The sequence below is a fragment of the Pygocentrus nattereri genome, chromosome 23 (assembly GCF_015220715.1).
Source record: "Pygocentrus nattereri isolate fPygNat1 chromosome 23, fPygNat1.pri, whole genome shotgun sequence".
NCBI lineage: Eukaryota > Metazoa > Chordata > Actinopteri > Characiformes > Serrasalmidae > Pygocentrus > Pygocentrus nattereri.
The window spans coordinates 17,677,568-17,696,226 of record NC_051233.1 but is presented as its reverse complement, the minus strand read 5'-3'; the positions used below and the strand labels follow the sequence as shown (position 1 = coordinate 17,696,226).

At 39.8% G+C, this 18,659-nt stretch overlaps 2 protein-coding genes across 2 annotated transcripts in view; one reads left to right on the top strand and one right to left on the bottom strand.

Annotated features, from left to right (window-relative positions):
* The first annotated feature begins 2,711 nt into the window (after positions 1-2,711).
* timm22 (translocase of inner mitochondrial membrane 22 homolog (yeast)) lies at positions 2,712-10,242 on the top strand. Its single transcript, XM_017703861.2, has 4 exons — positions 2,712-2,981; positions 6,666-6,862; positions 7,270-7,342; positions 9,488-10,242. Exons 1-4 carry the CDS (start codon positions 2,750-2,752, stop codon positions 9,562-9,564), a joined length of 579 nt encoding a protein of 192 aa, XP_017559350.1. The 5' UTR covers positions 2,712-2,749; the 3' UTR covers positions 9,565-10,242.
* Positions 10,243-11,068: 826 nt separating this feature from the next.
* The window catches only part of tlcd3a (TLC domain containing 3A), a 28,068-nt gene continuing 20,477 nt past the window's right edge, over positions 11,069-18,659 (bottom strand). The window contains exon 5 of the mRNA XM_017703890.2: positions 11,069-17,720. Within this exon, the coding sequence (XP_017559379.1) occupies positions 17,409-17,720 (312 nt within the window). The 3' untranslated portion in view covers positions 11,069-17,408. The remainder of the gene's footprint in view (positions 17,721-18,659) is intronic.

Sequence of the window (18,659 nt, the reverse complement as noted above, 5' to 3'; positions counted from 1 at the left end):
TATCTGATTCTTGCGTGCAAAAGTCTGGACAGACCTAACTTACATATTCATGTTCATTTTTGAAGTGAAAAAGATCCAGCCTCTGCTGCAAATTATATTTAAAATGATCTGCTTCTTCTTCATGAACATAAAAAAAATCACAGCTTGCAAATGCATTTGGTTGCCATCTAGCTAGGAGTCTTTTGGTGTTGTTTTAAGTATCTTTACTTGCTCTTCCTTGCAGAACACTGCTGTAAGTGATGAAGAACTGCTATATTTTTGGGCCCACAGTTTCTCAATATTGTTCATTGAGTAGGACTATAAAGGCCATTCCGAAAGCTTCTTCTTGTATTTCTTGAAGTAGGTCATTACTGTATCACATTCATTTGGAATTTGGTGATATGTGGTGGAATCCAATCTTCTATCACTGATTAGCACACAACCCCAAAGCATAAGAGATCCAATATGATTGACAGTTGGCACTGTGTTCTTTTCATCAAATGTTGCTCCTTTGTTCTACAAACATACTTTTGATGATTATGACCAAAGAGTTCTATTTTACATCATTAAAGCACAGGGGCTTGTTTACAAAATGCTTCTAGATCATCATGTCAGAGAATTTATTATGCTCTTAAACTGTCATCAACTGATAATTACTAATAATTCTTAAATCATTACATATAAATTTTGATGATATATGCAGTCTATCAATAAGGTCAGTTCTGCAAAGGTTCACAAAGATAGCATATTTTATATTGCCATACAACTACTTTCAGCTTTCAGTCTTCAGCTGTTGAAAGTAATTATCATTCCAATCTAAAGAGTTCCTACTATCATCATTGATGACTCAGTGAAACTATATAGTTAGCAAATATGCACTGACGATAAGATCACTGCAAATAATGATTAAATTGTGTAAGGGTTTGAGTTTTGCATGTAAACTTGAGCACTGAACTTGGCTTGGGGCACGTTCCAGCCTGCCTCTCTGCTCACTGCTTCCTTGTGTTTATGTGTTTGTGTTAGCACATGTCTATGGTATTTATGACTGTGAGTTTGAATGAATTTGTGTATTGTAATTTAAGACTTGAATGTGATGAACTTGGTAGAAAATGAGAGAGAAAGGATGGATGAAAAGATGTATAAAACAAGAAGAAAAAAGAACAAAGAAGAATCTTTGGTTCTTAAACAGTGATGTGTACAGGGTTTTAGACATGGGGTGGCAAAGGGGGACAAAGCACACTAAGGAATGACTTTTTACTGATAAAGCAAATATGTATTTGCAGAATATATGACGTGCTTTGATTCAAAAAGAATGGCCACACAGTAACGTTACCATAAGTCCAGCATAAAGGATCCTAATGGTATAACAGGTGACAAGTGGCTGAATGTTTGATGGTTTCATAATGTGATATAAAAGTGTTCTACAGGAAACTAGTAGCTTCTCTTGGAAACCATTAAGGTACATTCCCTTCAAAAGCAAAATCCTAATGTTAATCCTAATGTTTTCTAATGGTCTTTTTTTCAGCAGGGAGGAACCAGACCTCCAAACCGTTTAATGCCTGTAAAATCTCCCTCACAGACAGATAACAGATCAAATGGGTAAAATAGGCTGCCTGATGCCTGAGACACTGTCTGACAATAGATTCTCCGTTATGCACATCAAACCGTTTTGGATTACTTAGTTTTTTGTACTTTACATCTCAAACCCTGAATTATGAAGCTAAAATTGTGGATGGATGTGCCCTTCAGCACAGTGTTCTCGATAGACATTACGCAATTCAAGTGTCACCAAAATAGTCTTTCTCATAGACTGTACCTGACACCCAACACTGCCATCCAGTGGCTGATATTAAAACCACACACCACATAAACAAGGCATCAGATTTCACTGTATTGCGAGAACTGAAGGAGCTTTCCACCTCCTTTCGGCAAATTCCAGTCCTCATGAGATTCCCCTTTTTATTTTTTTTGTATTATTATTAACTTTTATTTATTTGTTTGTTTTAAACGGATTACTAGTGTAATGAGCAAAATGAAATACTGTAAACAGGGTAATTTACTTACACAAAAGCGATTTCAGGAGAAAATTAAATAAATCTCTCAGGGTCAATAACACACATGCACCCAACACCCAATTCCCAACACACTGTCCCAATACATCTGACCACTGGTGCTGACGACCCGTTCCTATTTATATGTATACTATGCAATATATGGTAGTTTGACTAGTTGGCTTATTTTAGCCAAAGACTGTATATAAAGTATTAGCTACGGATTAGCTTAAATTGAATTTTTAATTTCTGAATAATTCACTCATTGCTACGTAAACAAAGTCATTCAGTGTGGTTCGCTGTAGAATAGCTTAAAGATTCTTTTATAGCGTTGGTAATAGGAACCCGGGGTCCCGATATTCACAATTCACAACACAAATATAACCATTTTATTTACTGTACAAAAACCAGGGGCTGAAGGTAGGAGGGGGGTCGGGGGTGCTGGAGCCTGTGGGAATAAATACAATTTTATTTATGCGCGCATTTATGAAGGTCAATTCACTTTCAGTGTCGAATCTGCGCAAATTGTTTATTAAAACCTCACAACGTGTATAAAATTATGCCATAAATCTAATGGATTTGGAAATACATTTGACACTTGTATGTCTCTTTTTGCTGGGGAAACTATGTTTTAAAACATTTTCTTACTGTGACGGGCGTTTTGTCGAATCCAGATTCATTTTCATTTGCTACATTTACCATCTCATCCTTCTTGCGGCATGGCGGCGCCCGCAAGAGGCAGCGAGGAGCGATCAACAGCCGGCCAGGACAATGAATATTTACAGTACAGTGTTGTTTTGGAGCACCTTATCGGGAGCAAGAGGCAAATTAAAGAGCTGAACCCGAGCGTGATGGGGGGCTTACCGAGTCCCCAGAAAACGGAGGAGCAGAAGCTGATCGAGCGCGGAATGGAGAGCTGCGCCTTTAAAGCAGCGCTGGCCTGCATAGGAGGTACATGAAATCTCACCTTCACTACATGTCCACAAATGTCCACACACACGCTCTGATAGAGCGAATTCACCACGAAGCTATTCACCTTCTTACTCGCCAGTGTCGTGTTCGAATTTTCCCGTCCCATTAATTGATGCAACTTGGTACTTGCATGTAATTGCTGCACCATTTAAGTTGGAACGGGAAATTTCGAATAAGAAGCCAATTTAAGCCTCGTGAATTTAACTAAGATGTACATTGCTCACACAGGTATTCAGTTGTACACACGCAGCTTATATAATCTCCATTGGAAAGCACTGCGAATAGAATGAGACGCTTTGGAGCAACTGCGCATGAGCCCAAGGCCACCCTGAATCAATACCATCAGCTTCTTCTTCTTCTTCTTCTTCTTCTTCTTTCGGCTGCTCCCTTTAGGGGCCGCCACAGCGGATCATCTGCCTCCATCTTGCCCTATCCACTGCCTCCTCTACTTTTACACCAACCATCTCCATTTCCGCCTTCACTACATCCATAAACCTTCTCTGAGGTCTACCTCTTCTCCTTCTACCTGGCAGCTCCATCTCCAACATTCTTTGACCAATATATCCTCCTCAACACAAGGTCCAAACCATCTCAACCTGGCCTCTCTGGCTTATCTCCAAACTGCTCCACCTTCACTGTCCCTCTGATCTGCTCATTTCTAATCTTGTCCATCCTTGTCACTCCCAACGAAAATCTCAGCATCTTCATCTCCGCCACCTCCAGCTCAGCCTCCTGTCTTTTAGACAGAGCCACAGTCTCCAAACCACACATCATAGCAGGACGCACTACTACCTTGTCAACCTTCCCTTTCACTCTTGCTGCTATCCTTCTGTCACACATCAGTGCTGACAGCCGTCTCCACCCACTCCATCCTGCCTGCATCCTCTTCTTCACCTCTTTTCTACACTGTCCATTGCTCTGGATGGTTGACCCAAGATATTTGAAGTCATCCACCTTTACGACCTCCACTCCTTGCATCTTCACCTTTCCACCTGCCTCCCTCTCATTCACACACATGTATTCCGTCTTGTCTCTACTGACCTTCATTCCTCTCCTCTCCAGTGCAAACCTCCACTTCTCCAGATTCTCTTCCACCTGCTCTCTACTCTCACCAGAGATTACAATGTCATCTGCAAACATCATGGAGCCTCCTGCCTGACCTCATCTGTCAACCTTTCCATCACCATTGCAAACAAGAAGGGGCTCAAAGCTGATCCCTGATGTAACCCTACCTTCACCTTAAAACCATTTGTCACTCCAACTGCACACCTCACCACTGTCTCACTATCCTCATACATGTCTTGGAAAAAACTTCCTGTTAATAATGAAGCCAAACATTTTTAAAAAGTATTTTATTGAGTCATTGAAATGCGAACAGATCTATTCAGAGTGTTTTGATGGGAAAAATCCATTGTAGGGATTTATTTACAGTGGTGGTGATGGATACCGGGGTTGCAATGTCTACTACGCAAATATAACCTTTGTGTTTACTTTTCAGAACAATCTGACAATCTGTTTACCTAGACATACCTCCTGAGTCCTTTAAAGTTTTTTTTGGGGGGGGTTTAAAAGCACCGAAGGCATGGGGAAGGACCGGGGAATGAATTAAGGGGGGCCTGGAGAAGGTGCTTCCCCTGGCATCCCAGTCTACATACCTCAGTCCGCTGGGTGTCATAGCGATAACACAGCAAATTGCCATGGAGACTGGGAATGGGTCCCAGGCAGAGTCAACAGTCAGCAGGTGTTTGGGGGAGTGGGGGAAGGGATGAAAAGAGCATCTCACTGCAGTGTTCTTCTGGAAGAATTAGTTGTTCCGGCAGTGGCCAAGGCCAGTGCAGATACGGGCAGCCGAAAGCAGATTAACAGGATTCATCATGTTGGGCAGCTTTAAGGGGCCGTGGACAGCTGTCCCTTATTTTCCGAATCTCGTGATAAACCAGGGCAATGCCTAAACCAGCAAAACGCCTGTAATCATGGTTCTGAATAGGTAGACGTCCTCAATATCCTCCATGGAAAGAGCCGCCAGGCACACGACTCGCCACCTCTCCCACGCGTCCATCGTGTAGCCAGCTGCAAACGTTTTGACAGGACAGGCTGGTTCCCCCCGAAAACAGACTTCTCCTCGAGAAGATGGTATCAATTGCGTTGAGAGACCATTTAATCAAATCCATTTTTCTTAGTTTGAAGAGCAGAGCGGAGAGAGCCTCTCAAGTAAAGACAGTAGACTAGACTGGAGAAGTGAAGCAGGAGAGATAAGGTAGAGGAGAGGGAGAAAGTGCGACCGCCTTCGTTGAGAGCCAGAGAGAGTGATGATGTTGACTCACCCTTTGCAGCTATAACAGCTTCAACTCATCTAGGAAGACTTCTACAAGGTTTAGGAGTATCTAAAGCCCGCTGGTGAAAGGCGGAACGGGATAGCGGCCTGAGTTAAATTATGAGCATCCCGACTCACAGGGAAGCACTCACTCTTCTGGAAATTTAATTTATAACCTGAAAAAGAACCAAATTCTTTTAATATTGATTCTGCTACTGGGATCGTGTGTTTATAGGAATTTTTTACTTCCAGAAGCGCATTTATGAGGTCAGACTGATGTTGGACGAGAAGGCCTGGATCGCAGTCTCCGCTCTAATTCATCCCAAAGGTGTTCTATTAGGTTGAGGTCAGGACTCTGTGCAGGCCAGTCAAATTCTTCCACACCAAACTCGCTCTTCCATGTCTTTATGGACCTTGCTTTGTGCACTGGTGCGCAGTTATGTTGGAACAGGAAGGGGCCATCCCCAAACTTTTCCCACAAAGTTGGGAGCATGAAATTGTCCAAAATCTCTTTGTCTGCTAAAGCATTAAGAGTTCCTTTCACTGGAACTAAGGGGCTGAGCCCAACTCCTGAAAAACAACCCCACATCATAATCCCCCTCCACTGAACTTTACATTTGGCACAATGCAGTCAGACAAGTACTGTTCTCTTGGCAACTGCCAAATCAAGACTCGTCCATCGGATTGCTAGAGAGCACATGTCTCAACTGCTCTAGAGTCCAGTGGCAACACTTTACATAGCGCTTGGTGATGTAAGGCTTGGATGCAGCTGCTCGGCCATGGAAACCATTCCATGAAGCTCTCTTTGCACCGTTCTTGAGCTAATCTGAAGGCCACATGAAGTTTGGAGATCTGTAGCGATTGACTGCAGAAAGTTGGTGACCTCTGCGCACTATGCAGTATCCACTGACCCCGCTGTGTTATTTTTTTTGTGGCTGAGTTGCTTTCGTTCCTAATTGCTTCCACTTTGTTATAATCCCACTGACAGTTGACTGGAATATTTAGTAGGGAGGAAGTTGCCAGATTGGACTTTTTTGCACAGATCAACTGGAATTCACTGAGCTCCTGAGAGCGACCCATTCTTTCACTAATGTTTGTACAAGCAGTCTGCAGGCCTAGGTGCTTGGTTTTATACACCTGTGTCTGTGAACAGGTTTTGCAAATCTTTCTCTTATCAAGTTGTTATGGTAAAAGACACCAGCTTTCTGATAAGCTGCTAATGTTACATCATTGGACAATGCAAAACGCTTGGAGGAGGACACTGACTGCTAGTTATGCCGTCAGCTAACAGATGCCCCATTGTCTAGCATTTTGTTTAACTTCTTGATATGTTGTGGTTTTTCTGCTAGGTTTTGTCTTGGGAGGTGCTTTTGGAGTCTTCACAGCAGGGATTGACACCAATGTTGGGTTTGATCCCAAAGACCCACTAAAGACTCCCACAGCAAGAGAGGTTTTGAGAGACATGGGCCAGAGAGGAATGTCTTATGCCAAAAATTTTGCCATTGTTGGTGCTATGTTCTCATGTACAGAGTGCATCATAGAATCAGTAAGTTTCATATACTGTTATTGTTTTTTTCCCTTTGCAGTACCTGTTTCTTGCTCCTTCATGGCATTGCCATGCCCTGTCTTGATTGTTATATATATTTTATATATTTATTTCAAATGATATGCCAGAATTTAGCATTTGCTACCTTTCTGCAGATTTCTGCTCCAACTGAAATCTTACACATCAAATCTAGCTAATCAAAGACTTCTGGAAATGATAATGTGATGGATAGGGTGTGGTAGATTATGGTTAGAGCTAAACTCTGATAGGTGGATGACAATTACTCCAAGACTACTGTAATACCCTTATCATTTAGTTTGCAAAATGACTCCGTCTAGTGAATCTCTGTGGCATTTTCTTGATGCATGTATTGTGTAGATAAAGCTATGATGCCATCTCTGTTCCAGCACCGTGGTAAATCTGACTGGAAAAATGCAGTATACAGTGGCTGTATCACTGGAGGTGCGATTGGATTTAGAGGTAAGACTCATATTGGCATCATTCTTTATATGCCAAGTCCCAGAGAAGAATGTTTAAGATAATAAAGATGTTTATGATATTATGCTCATTGTGTCAAATATACTACAATGTTTGAATAAAAAAAAAAACAAGATAGAAATTAGATAAAGCACTGCTCAAAACTAATTGAATTTTTAGACATACCTAAGTGTGACATATCTGGACGTGGCCTAATATTCTACTTAGAACACTAGTTTGACATGCCTCTGACCAATAGTAATAGGCTGCTCAACCAAATAAGCAGGTAGAAAATGAGTGCTAAGCTAATGGCAATTAACATGAACAATTTCTGATGGGGCTGAAATTCTTCTTATTCAAATTTTAGATTAAACAGTGTTTGAAGCTTCTGGAAGACATTCCATGTTTATATATAAACATATATTTTGCCTTGTAGCAGTTTTACAGTAAAGAGCTGTCACTATTTTTCTTTTCTAATAGTCCACTAACTAGGCTGCCACTCATATTCAGAGTGATTGACATACACCATATTGCCAAAAGTATTCGCTTGTCTGCCTTCACACGCATATGAACATGACTGAGATCCCATTCTTAATCATTAGGATATAATATGATGTCGACCCACCCTTTGCAGCTATACCAGCTTCAACTCTTCTGGGAAGCCTTTCCAACAAGGGTTAGGAGTGTGTTTATAGGAATTTTTGACCATTCTTCCAGAAGCGCATTTGTGAGGTCAGGCACTGATGTTGGATGAGAAGGCCTGGCTCGCAGTCTCTGCTCTAATTCATCCCAAAGATGTTCTGTCAGGTTGAGGTCAGGATTCTGTGCAGGCCAGTCAAGTTCTTCCACACCAAACCTGCTCTTCTATGTCTTTATGGACCTTGTTTGTGTACTGCCACGCAGTCATGTAGGACCAGGAAGGGGCTGTCACCAAACTGTTCCCACAATGTTTGAAGTATGAAATTTCCAAAATCTTTTGGTGCTGAAGCATTGAGTTCCTTTCACTGGAACTCCTTTCCTGAAAAACAGCCCCACCCCATCCACACTCCCCTCCACCAAACTTGGCACAATTCATTCAGACAAGTATCATTCTTGGTAACTGCCAAACCACTCGTCCATCAGATTGCCAGATGGAGAAGCGTGATTTGTCACTCTAGAGAACACTTCTCCCACTCTGTCATTTTACGTGGCCTACCACATCATGGCTGAGTTGCTGTCATTGCCAATTGCTTCCAATTTGTTATAATACCACTGACAATTGACTGTGGAATATTTAGTAGCAAGGAAATTTCTTGACTGGGCTCCTATCATGGCACCATGCTGGAACTGTGCACTGAGCTTCTGAGAGCAACCCATTCTCTTCACAAATGTTTGTAGAAGCAGTCTGCATGCCTAGGGGCTTGGCTGTATGCACCTTTGGCCATGGAAGTGATTGGAACACCTGAATTCAGTGATTTGGATGGGTGAGTGAATACTTTTGGCAATATAGTATATCTGGGACTTCCAGAAGGCCCAGAGTGGTATTATTTCTCTTGGAAGTGGTTCCATTCATTGGACATCAAAATGTGTTTGGTTGACTCCTCTGTTATTTTGTAATTATTTAGATTAACCTATACTCAGTTAATCTAATTCTTTAAGGCTAGCTGCTGAGCTATACACTAATAAACACAACCAAGGTTGCATTAGTCTTTTACGCAGGCTGTTGACTATATATTTGTCAAGCAAAAAATGGGAAACAAGTTTTTTACTCTTTCAGAAAGAGGAAATGACAGACAGACAGATGACTCTGTTTGCTAGGTTAATTTTCACTTGCTAGGTTGCTCACAGTTGGAGATTGAGATTGTGGCTAAATACAAAATTTGTTAAAGCTATGTGGTCAAAACAAGCTATATCAGCCTTGCGTGGCAAGGATAAAGCTTATGCAGGTTTTACCCAAGGTTAGGACTGCCCAGTTTGCATTAAAAGGGAAGAAATTCTGATAAAATACATTGGCCATTTCAATTATTTGTTACACATTTAAGTGTACATGTATAAACATAGATTTACGTTCCCTGGGGCTTTAAAACTTGGCTCTGATTGAGTTACAGTGATCTGATTCTAATCATTAGTTCTCAATGTACTGTGCTGTAATTGCATGTTGTACTCTAGCTGGCTTGAAGGCTGGAATTCTGGGCTGTGGAGGGTTTGCTGCTTTTTCTGCTGCCATCGAATACTACCTGCGATGAACGTCAGCCTCGCGACTTCCCGAGTCAGATGGGTTACCAGTCCTTTGGGATGCACAACAGTCAAGAATGGACACTGAATATGAGACTTTCTATTTTGGCAGGCTTTACTTGCTTGTCAAATGATTTGGACTTATTCTCAGGAAGAACTTATTTTCCAATCCAGTTTCTGTGGGGGACCAGTTGGACAAGTGTATAATGTGTTTGTTGGCGAAAGGGTCAGTACAGGCTGTTCTTTGCTGAAGTAAATGTGAAACACAAGTCATGTAATAACTTGCATCATGCAAGCAAGTAAAGTAATTAAAAGTATTTTTCATTAATATAAGAGCTGTCTTGCAAAGGTATGAGGCATCATTATGATTTATCCTGTCAATGTATGTATCATGTTGAGAGGAAAATGATTGCAACTATTAGTAAAGGATTGTCTTTTGGTCCTCATATAGAATCCTACAGATTATAAATAAAATATTAAAAAGTCTTTGGGGGGCTAGTTATATAAATGTAGATCAGTAAGCCGTAACTCTATTGATTTAAATGTGTTTTGTCCTGCAGTGGTAATAATGACAGTAAAGAAATAATAGCAATTTGGGTTATACAAAGTACTGTTGTTCCTGTGGTCATGTCCAAAAGTTTTGTAGACACTTGCTCATCCAGTGTTTCTTCCAAAATCAAGGGCAATAATATGATGTGTACCCCTGTTCAGCCTCTACTCTATTGGGACTTTACTTTAGATGTTGGAACATCTAGTCAGGTTAGGTACTGATGTTGGATGCTTAGTTTTGGATCACAAATGCCATTCCAAATTATTCCAAAGTTATTAGATGTACTCCATCAGTTCAGAGAACACAGTTCCATTAAACTACAGCCCAATGCAGGGGAGCAGGCATAACATTATGACCACCTCCTTGTTTCTGTGCTCATTGTCCATTTTATCAGCTCCACCTACTATATAGGTGCACTTTGTAGTTCAACAATTACAGACTGTAGTCCATCTGTTTCGCTGCATACTTTGCTAGCCCCCTTTTAAACAGAAACAAGGAGGTGGTTATATTGTTATGTCTGATTTGGTCTATACAGTTGCTTCAGAGCATCTCATTCTATTTGCAGTGTTTTCTATGAAGGGATATACAAGATTTGTGTGCAACTTCACTAAATAGAGTGCGAGTCTGGATACTTTTTGCCATGTAGTTTACGGTTTTGCTTCTTTAAGCTGTAAGGCTGTTATGGTCATAGCTGTCTTTGTTTAGATGGGAGGTTTGTGATTTAGTGAGATCATAAGTGTGCACTCTGGCCTAAAATCACCATCTAATATGTTCTTTGACATGTAATATTCCATAACACCTCATTGGCAAAAACAAATTCATGATTTTGTATCCTATTTTTGTCATCCTCTCACTACAATACCCAATATGCATTAGGTAAATACCTTAAAGAACCATGGAAAATCTAAGGATGGACTACTGTGGCACCACTGTAGGGTGCAAGTAAGCATGTTTGCACAGATGTGTAATTTTTTTTTTTTATTCTGGCTTGAGTGCCACTTTAACTAAACACTTTAATCACCTTAAATATCAAGCACATATCAACCCAAAACATCAAGTGAAACACAAAGATAAAGTTCCAGCAAATATGATTTTACTTCTCTGAAAAGGGTGTCTGGATTCACAAAATTCAAAAAAATAAATTCCTCTCAGTCATATGTAGTTTAATTTCATGCAGTAGCCCATTCTCTTTCAAACGAGAAATTTCTCAAAAGGTCACACTACACACTAACACTCCAATATATATATATCAAATCTGATATATAAATATATTTGAAAAATCAGAATGTTATCAAAAATAAGACGAGGCAGGGAGTGTTAAAGGTTGTCAGTGTGGAATATCTTTGCGTGAAAACTGCAGCCAAATATAAAGTGACTCACAGAAAGGAAGCAAACCCATATCAGGGAATGATAAATGCCACCATGCTCTGGTTGTGTCCCAACTCTTGGGAGTTCCTTCCTCCCGTACTTGCTTCCATGCTTTGTAGTCTCAACAGAGCTGGATGTGGAGGTCAAAGAACAGGGGAATGTGTTTGAAGAAGCGCTAAATGTTGTGATAATCTTCCTCTTGCATAGTTAAGATACTGTCACACTGTAGTTCAAGTATGGGAGGGCAGCTATTTTTCTGCTTTCATTCAATGTTAATGGGCTGCATAGCTAAGCTAATCATGCACTGATCACGTTACGTAATGCTATGGCAAGCTAGATCAAAGAATTGGGAGGTACTTATGACGATTTCATTATCATTAAACTAAAAGAAAAGCACACCAAACCTATTTTGACTTAAAATAATAAAATTGAGACATGTTATAGGGGCTAGCAAAGGGGAAAGTTGCTAGCTTGAAAGAAAAGGAAAAAACCCCAACACTTGTTAACAAGAAAGATGATTATGGTGTCCTTATTCTGTTTTGATGCATCCATTCTTTAAAGAAAATGTTCGCCAGTTTTTCAAGAAAAACACCACTAATGGTCAAGAGTACTTGGACCAAGTTTTAACTTGTTACATATTCATCTTTGCAGTGGGCCACCATTTGGCCTAATGCATTCCTGTTACATTAACAGTCAAAAGTCAAGATAAAGCTCCAGAAAAGTTATTGCCCTCACCCAATCTTTAATCTCATGGCAAGTAAGACCAGCAAATGCAAGAAATATTTTGAAAAATTGATGAACATTCCCTTTAAGTCCACAGACACTGCAGTCTGTGACTACAACCTGACCACCGCTGGTGTGCCCCAAGCTTGTGTGGACATTGCACACAGATTTAACACAAGGCACTAAATTTTTGATTTGAGTTACAAGTCCAGAAGTTTTCATCTAGACAACAACAGGTGTTTAGAATTCAAATTTTGGTAGGACACTGTATTTGTATATTAATGTTTTTAAAATCTAAAGAATTATATAGTGTCATGACTTGATTTTTTGCAATTTTTAGTTTTCCTCAAAATTTTAGCTCAGCAACTGCCTTTTACCTTGGGTGAAAAATTTCATGCTGACTAGACCAACAGAAATGTTCCAAAACTGCTTTTTACATTAACTTACATTGAAAGTTAACGCTTTTACCCTCTCCTGTAAAGTTAACAGTTTTTCTTTGTATTATACCCAGCGTCCCAGTGCAAGGACGCTACGCTGAAAAACTGAAAGCCCCTCCAAACCATGAGATCTCCATAGTAGTCTGGATATGTTTTCAAACCAGAGCAGCAAAGACATATCAGTGTAGCAATTCACATTCTAAACTCGCAGCTTTTGCTCCTAATGCTGAGCACAAAGATGTGTATGCGGCCCTCAGATTACTGATAGTGTAGAACTCATGACAACTAAAAGAACCTGTGAACCTCAGAAGAATGCAATGGAATCTAAAATACTCTTAGTGTTTTAGCATTAAATGGATTTTAAGAAGGAAATTCTTAAGAACGGTTGGTAAATGAGACCCAATGTTCCTAAATCTCTGTACTTTTGTATTCAGACTTCATAAGCTCTCAGTTAAAGGAACAGTTTGGAGAAAAGAAAAATCCCCTTTACCTTAAATGTAATTAATCAGCCAAGACATGTTTGTTAACATTTAGTTTTGCACTAAAGGCCTTGAGGCTATTTTGTTTATTTACTGAATTTAACATATAAAAATAAAAACAACATTAAATAAGCCATAAAAGTGCAAGCCTCATCCATCTATCTATCTAATCTGTGTGTGTATTTTATATATATATATATACACATACATACATAGTGAATAATTGGTTATGTAGATATGGTATAATTTCTGGTAATCTGAAAGGTAACATGATGTTGATGGCTATAACCTACATATAGATTGGAAACAAGATTTTCTTAAGAAAACAATTACTTTTTTTTTTTAAGATTAAGAATTCTTATAACGGTCTTAGTGTTTGTCTTGAGATCCTGTGCAAGTTTTTTTTTCTTATTAAAGCAAATTTAATTAATCTGACCCTTGTCTTGTGTATGAATAAAAATAACTGGCTGTTGATGTTGCCAGGATGGTCAACAAGTGAACACTTTACTGACTTGGCTACTACTACCATTTTTAGCAATCTTGTTGCATGAATTTTGTACATTTGCAATTTGAGGAAAACTTCAGACACCCAACATTTTGGCTGATTGACTATATTTGAGGCAAGAGTAAAATTGTGTATCACATTTTTCTTCAAACTATTACTTTAATGATGCACAGAAACTAAGACGTACAGAAACTAAGACAGTATCTCATATGTAGAGGTGAGCTTTTATACCGTCTTCTGTCTTAAGTCATCTGTCACTGCTGAGTAAAGTTCCTGACAATCTCTGGTCTATCAACCCTAGTGCTGCAATATCAAGTCATGTCAGTAACCAACAAAAACAAATGAAACCTCTAGGCTGTTTTCAGCGTAAGATGTGTATTTTTTTATAATGGTTTTTAAACTCAGTTTCAACTTTCATATCTAAAATAAACCTCTGCAGACAGCAGTTAATGTTGTCTATACCAAACCCTGAGCAGAAAGGAAGCCTCACTTCAGACTAGGCCTAAGACTTCATATATTGCTGTTAAAAATCTCTCAGCATAATAAAAATATGATTATCAGGATTATGTTTGCATTTTTTTGACCTTCAAGTTCTGAATAACTGATTCCACACAGATATGCCCACATTGAATAGTTATTTCCCCAAAAATGCTACTTGTATATGATCTTTCAATCAAAGTAAAAGTGCACACACACTTTTCTCTTTGAACTACAAAAGAATCAAAAGTTAAATGTGGGAAGATTCCAACAGGCCTTCCATTACAGACTGAGAAAAGTCAACAAGAGCAAAAGTATTTCTTGGACTTTTGCTTGTGGTTATGATTTCTGGTGACAGGAAGAAGATGGAAGGATGTAGGCCAAATAAGAAAAAGTTTGAGATCATAAGATGCTTATGGAACTGTAAGATCATCATAACTGGTAGAGAGAATGTTCTGTCTCTACCATTTAAGAATGATCTTTGTGCTAAGATGCTTTTGGGATATTCAGTCCAGGTCAGTTAAAAAAAACTATTGACCTGATCTGCCTGATGAGGCAATGACATCCAGAACTGTTCCTCATCTAATTGGCAGAAACCAAGAGCCAAGAACATTTAAACAAACTGGCCATTTTGGGACAAACTGGCCATTTTGAACGACAAGCAGTTATCATGTGAACAAAAATGCTGAACTGCTGTGCACTGCTATAGACAACACAAAATTCTGAAGAAAAACTGTCAACCTACCCAAACTAAAACTTTGGTTGTAATGCAATGGGTGCTGGACTTTGCAAAAGGTGCTGGGTGGGCATTTGTATGTTGATTTGAGCTTGTCCTACACAGAAAAGCCAAAAACATTGTGTTCCAATCCAGAGGGAAAAGGTAAAATCTGAATATACTACTGTATAAACCTCACAGCTCTCACGTCCACTCTTATTGAAATAAACAAACTGAAAGTAATAACTACCTCCAGCTCAGCTTAGAAATTATGTTAAATCTGAGACGCAAGTCATTTCCTTAAATATTTACATTGTAAAGGTACATGCTGTTGAAAGTGCTTAAATTGAATCTAAAAGTTGCTATAATAATAAAAAAAAAAGTATTTGTGATCTGCATTTGCTGAAAATGTGTTCAGAAAAATATGTTCAGAAAATGCTAATGCCCTTTGAAGAAGGTCTCCGAGTTCCATGCTACGGCTAAAGCTAACTTACACGTGTACAGAAAACTGGTCAGAAGCTGCTGCTTCTTTAGTTGTGCACCATAGGAAATATGTCTATAAAGGCTGGTTATTAAACTCTAGTGAAAGGAGACTGAGACTAAAGTCTTAATCTGTGTCTGGAAAACTTACTCTAACCTACTGGTGCTCTGCCCACAAATGCGTTTTTTTTTTTATTAATTTTTTTTTGCAAGCTTGAAGAAGCTCTACAGAATGCTGACAAGAACATCATTTGATCTATAGACAAGTTACTTTCGCATGTTGGCAAATTATGTCATTGATGTTTCCAACCTGCCTAGTTTTGATTTGTTTCAATGTTTTAACTTATTTGAGTGCACTATAATGCTCCCAGTGTTCTGTAAAGCTTGCTCAATCTAGCCTAGCAACACTTGCTACGAACGAATGTATTAGTGGGCAGAGGATAGACAGGTCAACTGCAGTCTTCAGCCTCAGAGAGATTAAACCGCCTCATGATTCCACTAAAGGAACCATTGCCAAGCGCATCTACCTTCTGAGCTATTTCTCAGTCATCTGCTTAAAACAATACCAAAAAAGTACCAAGAGTATGCCTATGTACAAGACAAGCAACTCATTATAGCCACATGGATGCCACTTTTCTCTTTCTGCTGGAATACAGAGGTCAACTGTACAAGCACAGTGCAATGCGGCTTTTCAGTCTCTGTAGCCTGGCCCCATTCTGACAGCACTACTACACTAACTACACATAATCCCCTGCTTGTCATCCAGTGTTATTGCTTTATCTGTTGCCCAGAGATGCCCCCCAGGAGTTAAGTGACCTGAAAGATATGCCAAGTGTTGTATGCCCCCTTTCCTTCTATGCAAGAACCCCACCCTCACTATGTAACAGTCCATAACGTCACAGAAGCCTCATCACCATGTCAACAGAGCAACTGCTCTAGTACCATTTGGGTGATTATTGTACAAAGGACTTTTCTTCTGTAAAACTGAACATCTTAAGCCCACAGTGAAGACTGTCCAAAAAACTGTTTTCCTAACTCTTGTTTTTGGGCTCAAGTTATCTGGTTAACTGAAAATTCTGCTTTGTGTAACATCTCCCTGGTTGTGGACTCCTGGAGTCCATTTTGTAAACACATCATTAGAAACCATACTGCCCCCTTGTAGACCCATAGTCATAAGTTTTCCGAAGCCCTTCAAAACATGGGGCAAAAGGTATGATGGAGCAGTGATTTAACTGAACAGATTCAAATGAGGAGTGTAGATGAAGAATATGAAGTGTAACAGTAGAACAGTGTGTGAATACAAAACTACGGTCGATCAAGCGTACAGGAAAACAGCAGCACTTCAGCTGTGGACAGGTTACTTATGGGAAGCACTGAGGCTTCTGGAGTGAAACTCATGGGGTAAGGCCAAAGGCATATGGCATGAAGATGGGGCCTGAAAACATAATACATTATAATGAAGGGAGTGATCTGTAATGATGTGCAAAAGGATTAGTAAAAGGTTTTGGAGGTCACACATAGATGTCTGAAATCAAGCGTCTACTTTAACCCTAACCTCTCCAAAATACATAAATGCATACCTTAACTTCTGAGGAGGGCAGAATATCATGATCTGAGGTGTTGCAAAAGATAAAAGAAGGAAAAAAACAGTTCTAGGTAACATCACTCCAACATCTGAACAATCCTCCAACCTCCTTTATCTAAACAACGAGAGATGGTCAAGACCTTTGACCTATATGGTTTATTTAGGTGGACTCCCCTCTCACAGCTGTTTTCACTCATCTGCTGCCTTCAAGCCCTTATCCTTGCATATCTGTCCATCATAAAGACAGATAAATGAGATGGGGCTTCATTATGAACACTTCTACCCTTGGACATAAGGAACTGCAGGTAGGGTGGGTTCAGAGGTCAACCTAGGCATCTGCTCCAATTAATTGCAGCAGAGCAGCACTGTAACAGTCGTGTGTGTGTGTGTGTGTGTGTGTGTGTGCAAAGTAGAGAGAAATACTAATAATCCATTTAAAGTATAAGTGACAGCAGAAGCAGTACTGGAGTATCCTAGCAGTTGGTGGTGATGTGGGTTGGTTGTTGCATTGCCTTGCCATGCCACTTATCCTAGCTCTACTCTGCTTTGGAAAGTGGCTCTGTTGAGGATAAGGGTGAATCCTGGCCTTTGGTGCTGCACTGACGCTTGTAGAGCCTGTAGCCCTTTCGGCAGAGCAGGACGAACCAGTAGACTTGGGGCGCCAGGATGCAGAGGTTGCCCAAGTTTGCTGAGAGCGGGATATGGAAGGGCACACTGTAGACCGGGATGCCATAGTGAGCACCATACACCCAGTACATGTAGGGGAAAAGCACAATGCGGCACAGGAAGAAGCTCAGCAGCACCATGCCTCCATTCACTTTATGCAACCAGCAGTCCTGCATTCCAAGCTGCAAAGAGGAAGAGAGAGAAAATCCTTAAACTGCGAGCATAATATTCAGTTACTGCTTTTAAGGTTTACTGGGTAACTACTATGAAACTAATATAATTGTTATGTTGAAAGTTACATATAAAGTTATGTACAAGAAACTGACCTATCCATATGCCACCACCAGATTCCTCCTGAACTGCATGAAAGACTGTATGGCTTTTGCAAGCTTTTGGAAAAATAACTAAAGTTAAATTATATTTAAAGCTGCACTATTTTAGATTTCTTTTTTCAATTGAACGAGTCAGAAGACAAGAACACTAAAATGTGTGCTGCTGTTAGTCATGCCTGAAATGGATTTTGCAGGAGTTTCACAAGCACATGCTCAAAAAGGTCTGGTTTAATGTTTAGTACTCAAATGTAAAATCAACCCCCAAGTTACACATCTCCACTAGACAGGTGTCCAAGTCTTGCATAGCGCAACTTGAATTTGTTTGCGTTAAAGGTCATTTTTAAGACAGACAGTGGTTTTTGTTGTGTGTAATCAAGCTAACGTTAACATGGTGAGAAATTTATAATTGTTGCTGCCAACCTGTTTATTTAACATAGCATTGTAAACTGGAAAATGAATGTTGTGTAACAAAGCACACTATGAATTTTCATGTCAAAAAATGGGATTTCTGTCGGTGTTCTTTAAGTGAGGGGGATGATCTGTATATAAAATAACCACAGACAACAAATCGGGCTCTTGAAACCAAAACTGAACAAGCTGCTGGAAAGTCATTACCAGACATTTCCACAAGGGGGCACAGTGTGCAGATATAGATGTTAAATGTACTATGTAGGTTTTCATAATAAAAAAAAAAATACACATATATACACACACACACACACACACACACACACACACACACACACACACGCACACACACACACACACACAGATGGAACCAAAAGAGTT

Bases quoted from the DNA above. Each gene is read 5' to 3' on its own strand.
- timm22 (XM_017703861.2), top strand. From the start codon at position 2,750: ATGGCGGCGCCCGCAAGAGGCAGCGAGGAGCGATCAACAGCCGGCCAG. The intron at 6,863-7,269 runs GTAAGTTTCATA...TCTCTGTTCCAG, and splicing joins CAGAGTGCATCATAGAATCA to CACCGTGGTAAATCTGACTG. The intron at 7,343-9,487 runs GTAAGACTCATA...GTTGTACTCTAG, and splicing joins AGGTGCGATTGGATTTAGAG to CTGGCTTGAAGGCTGGAATT.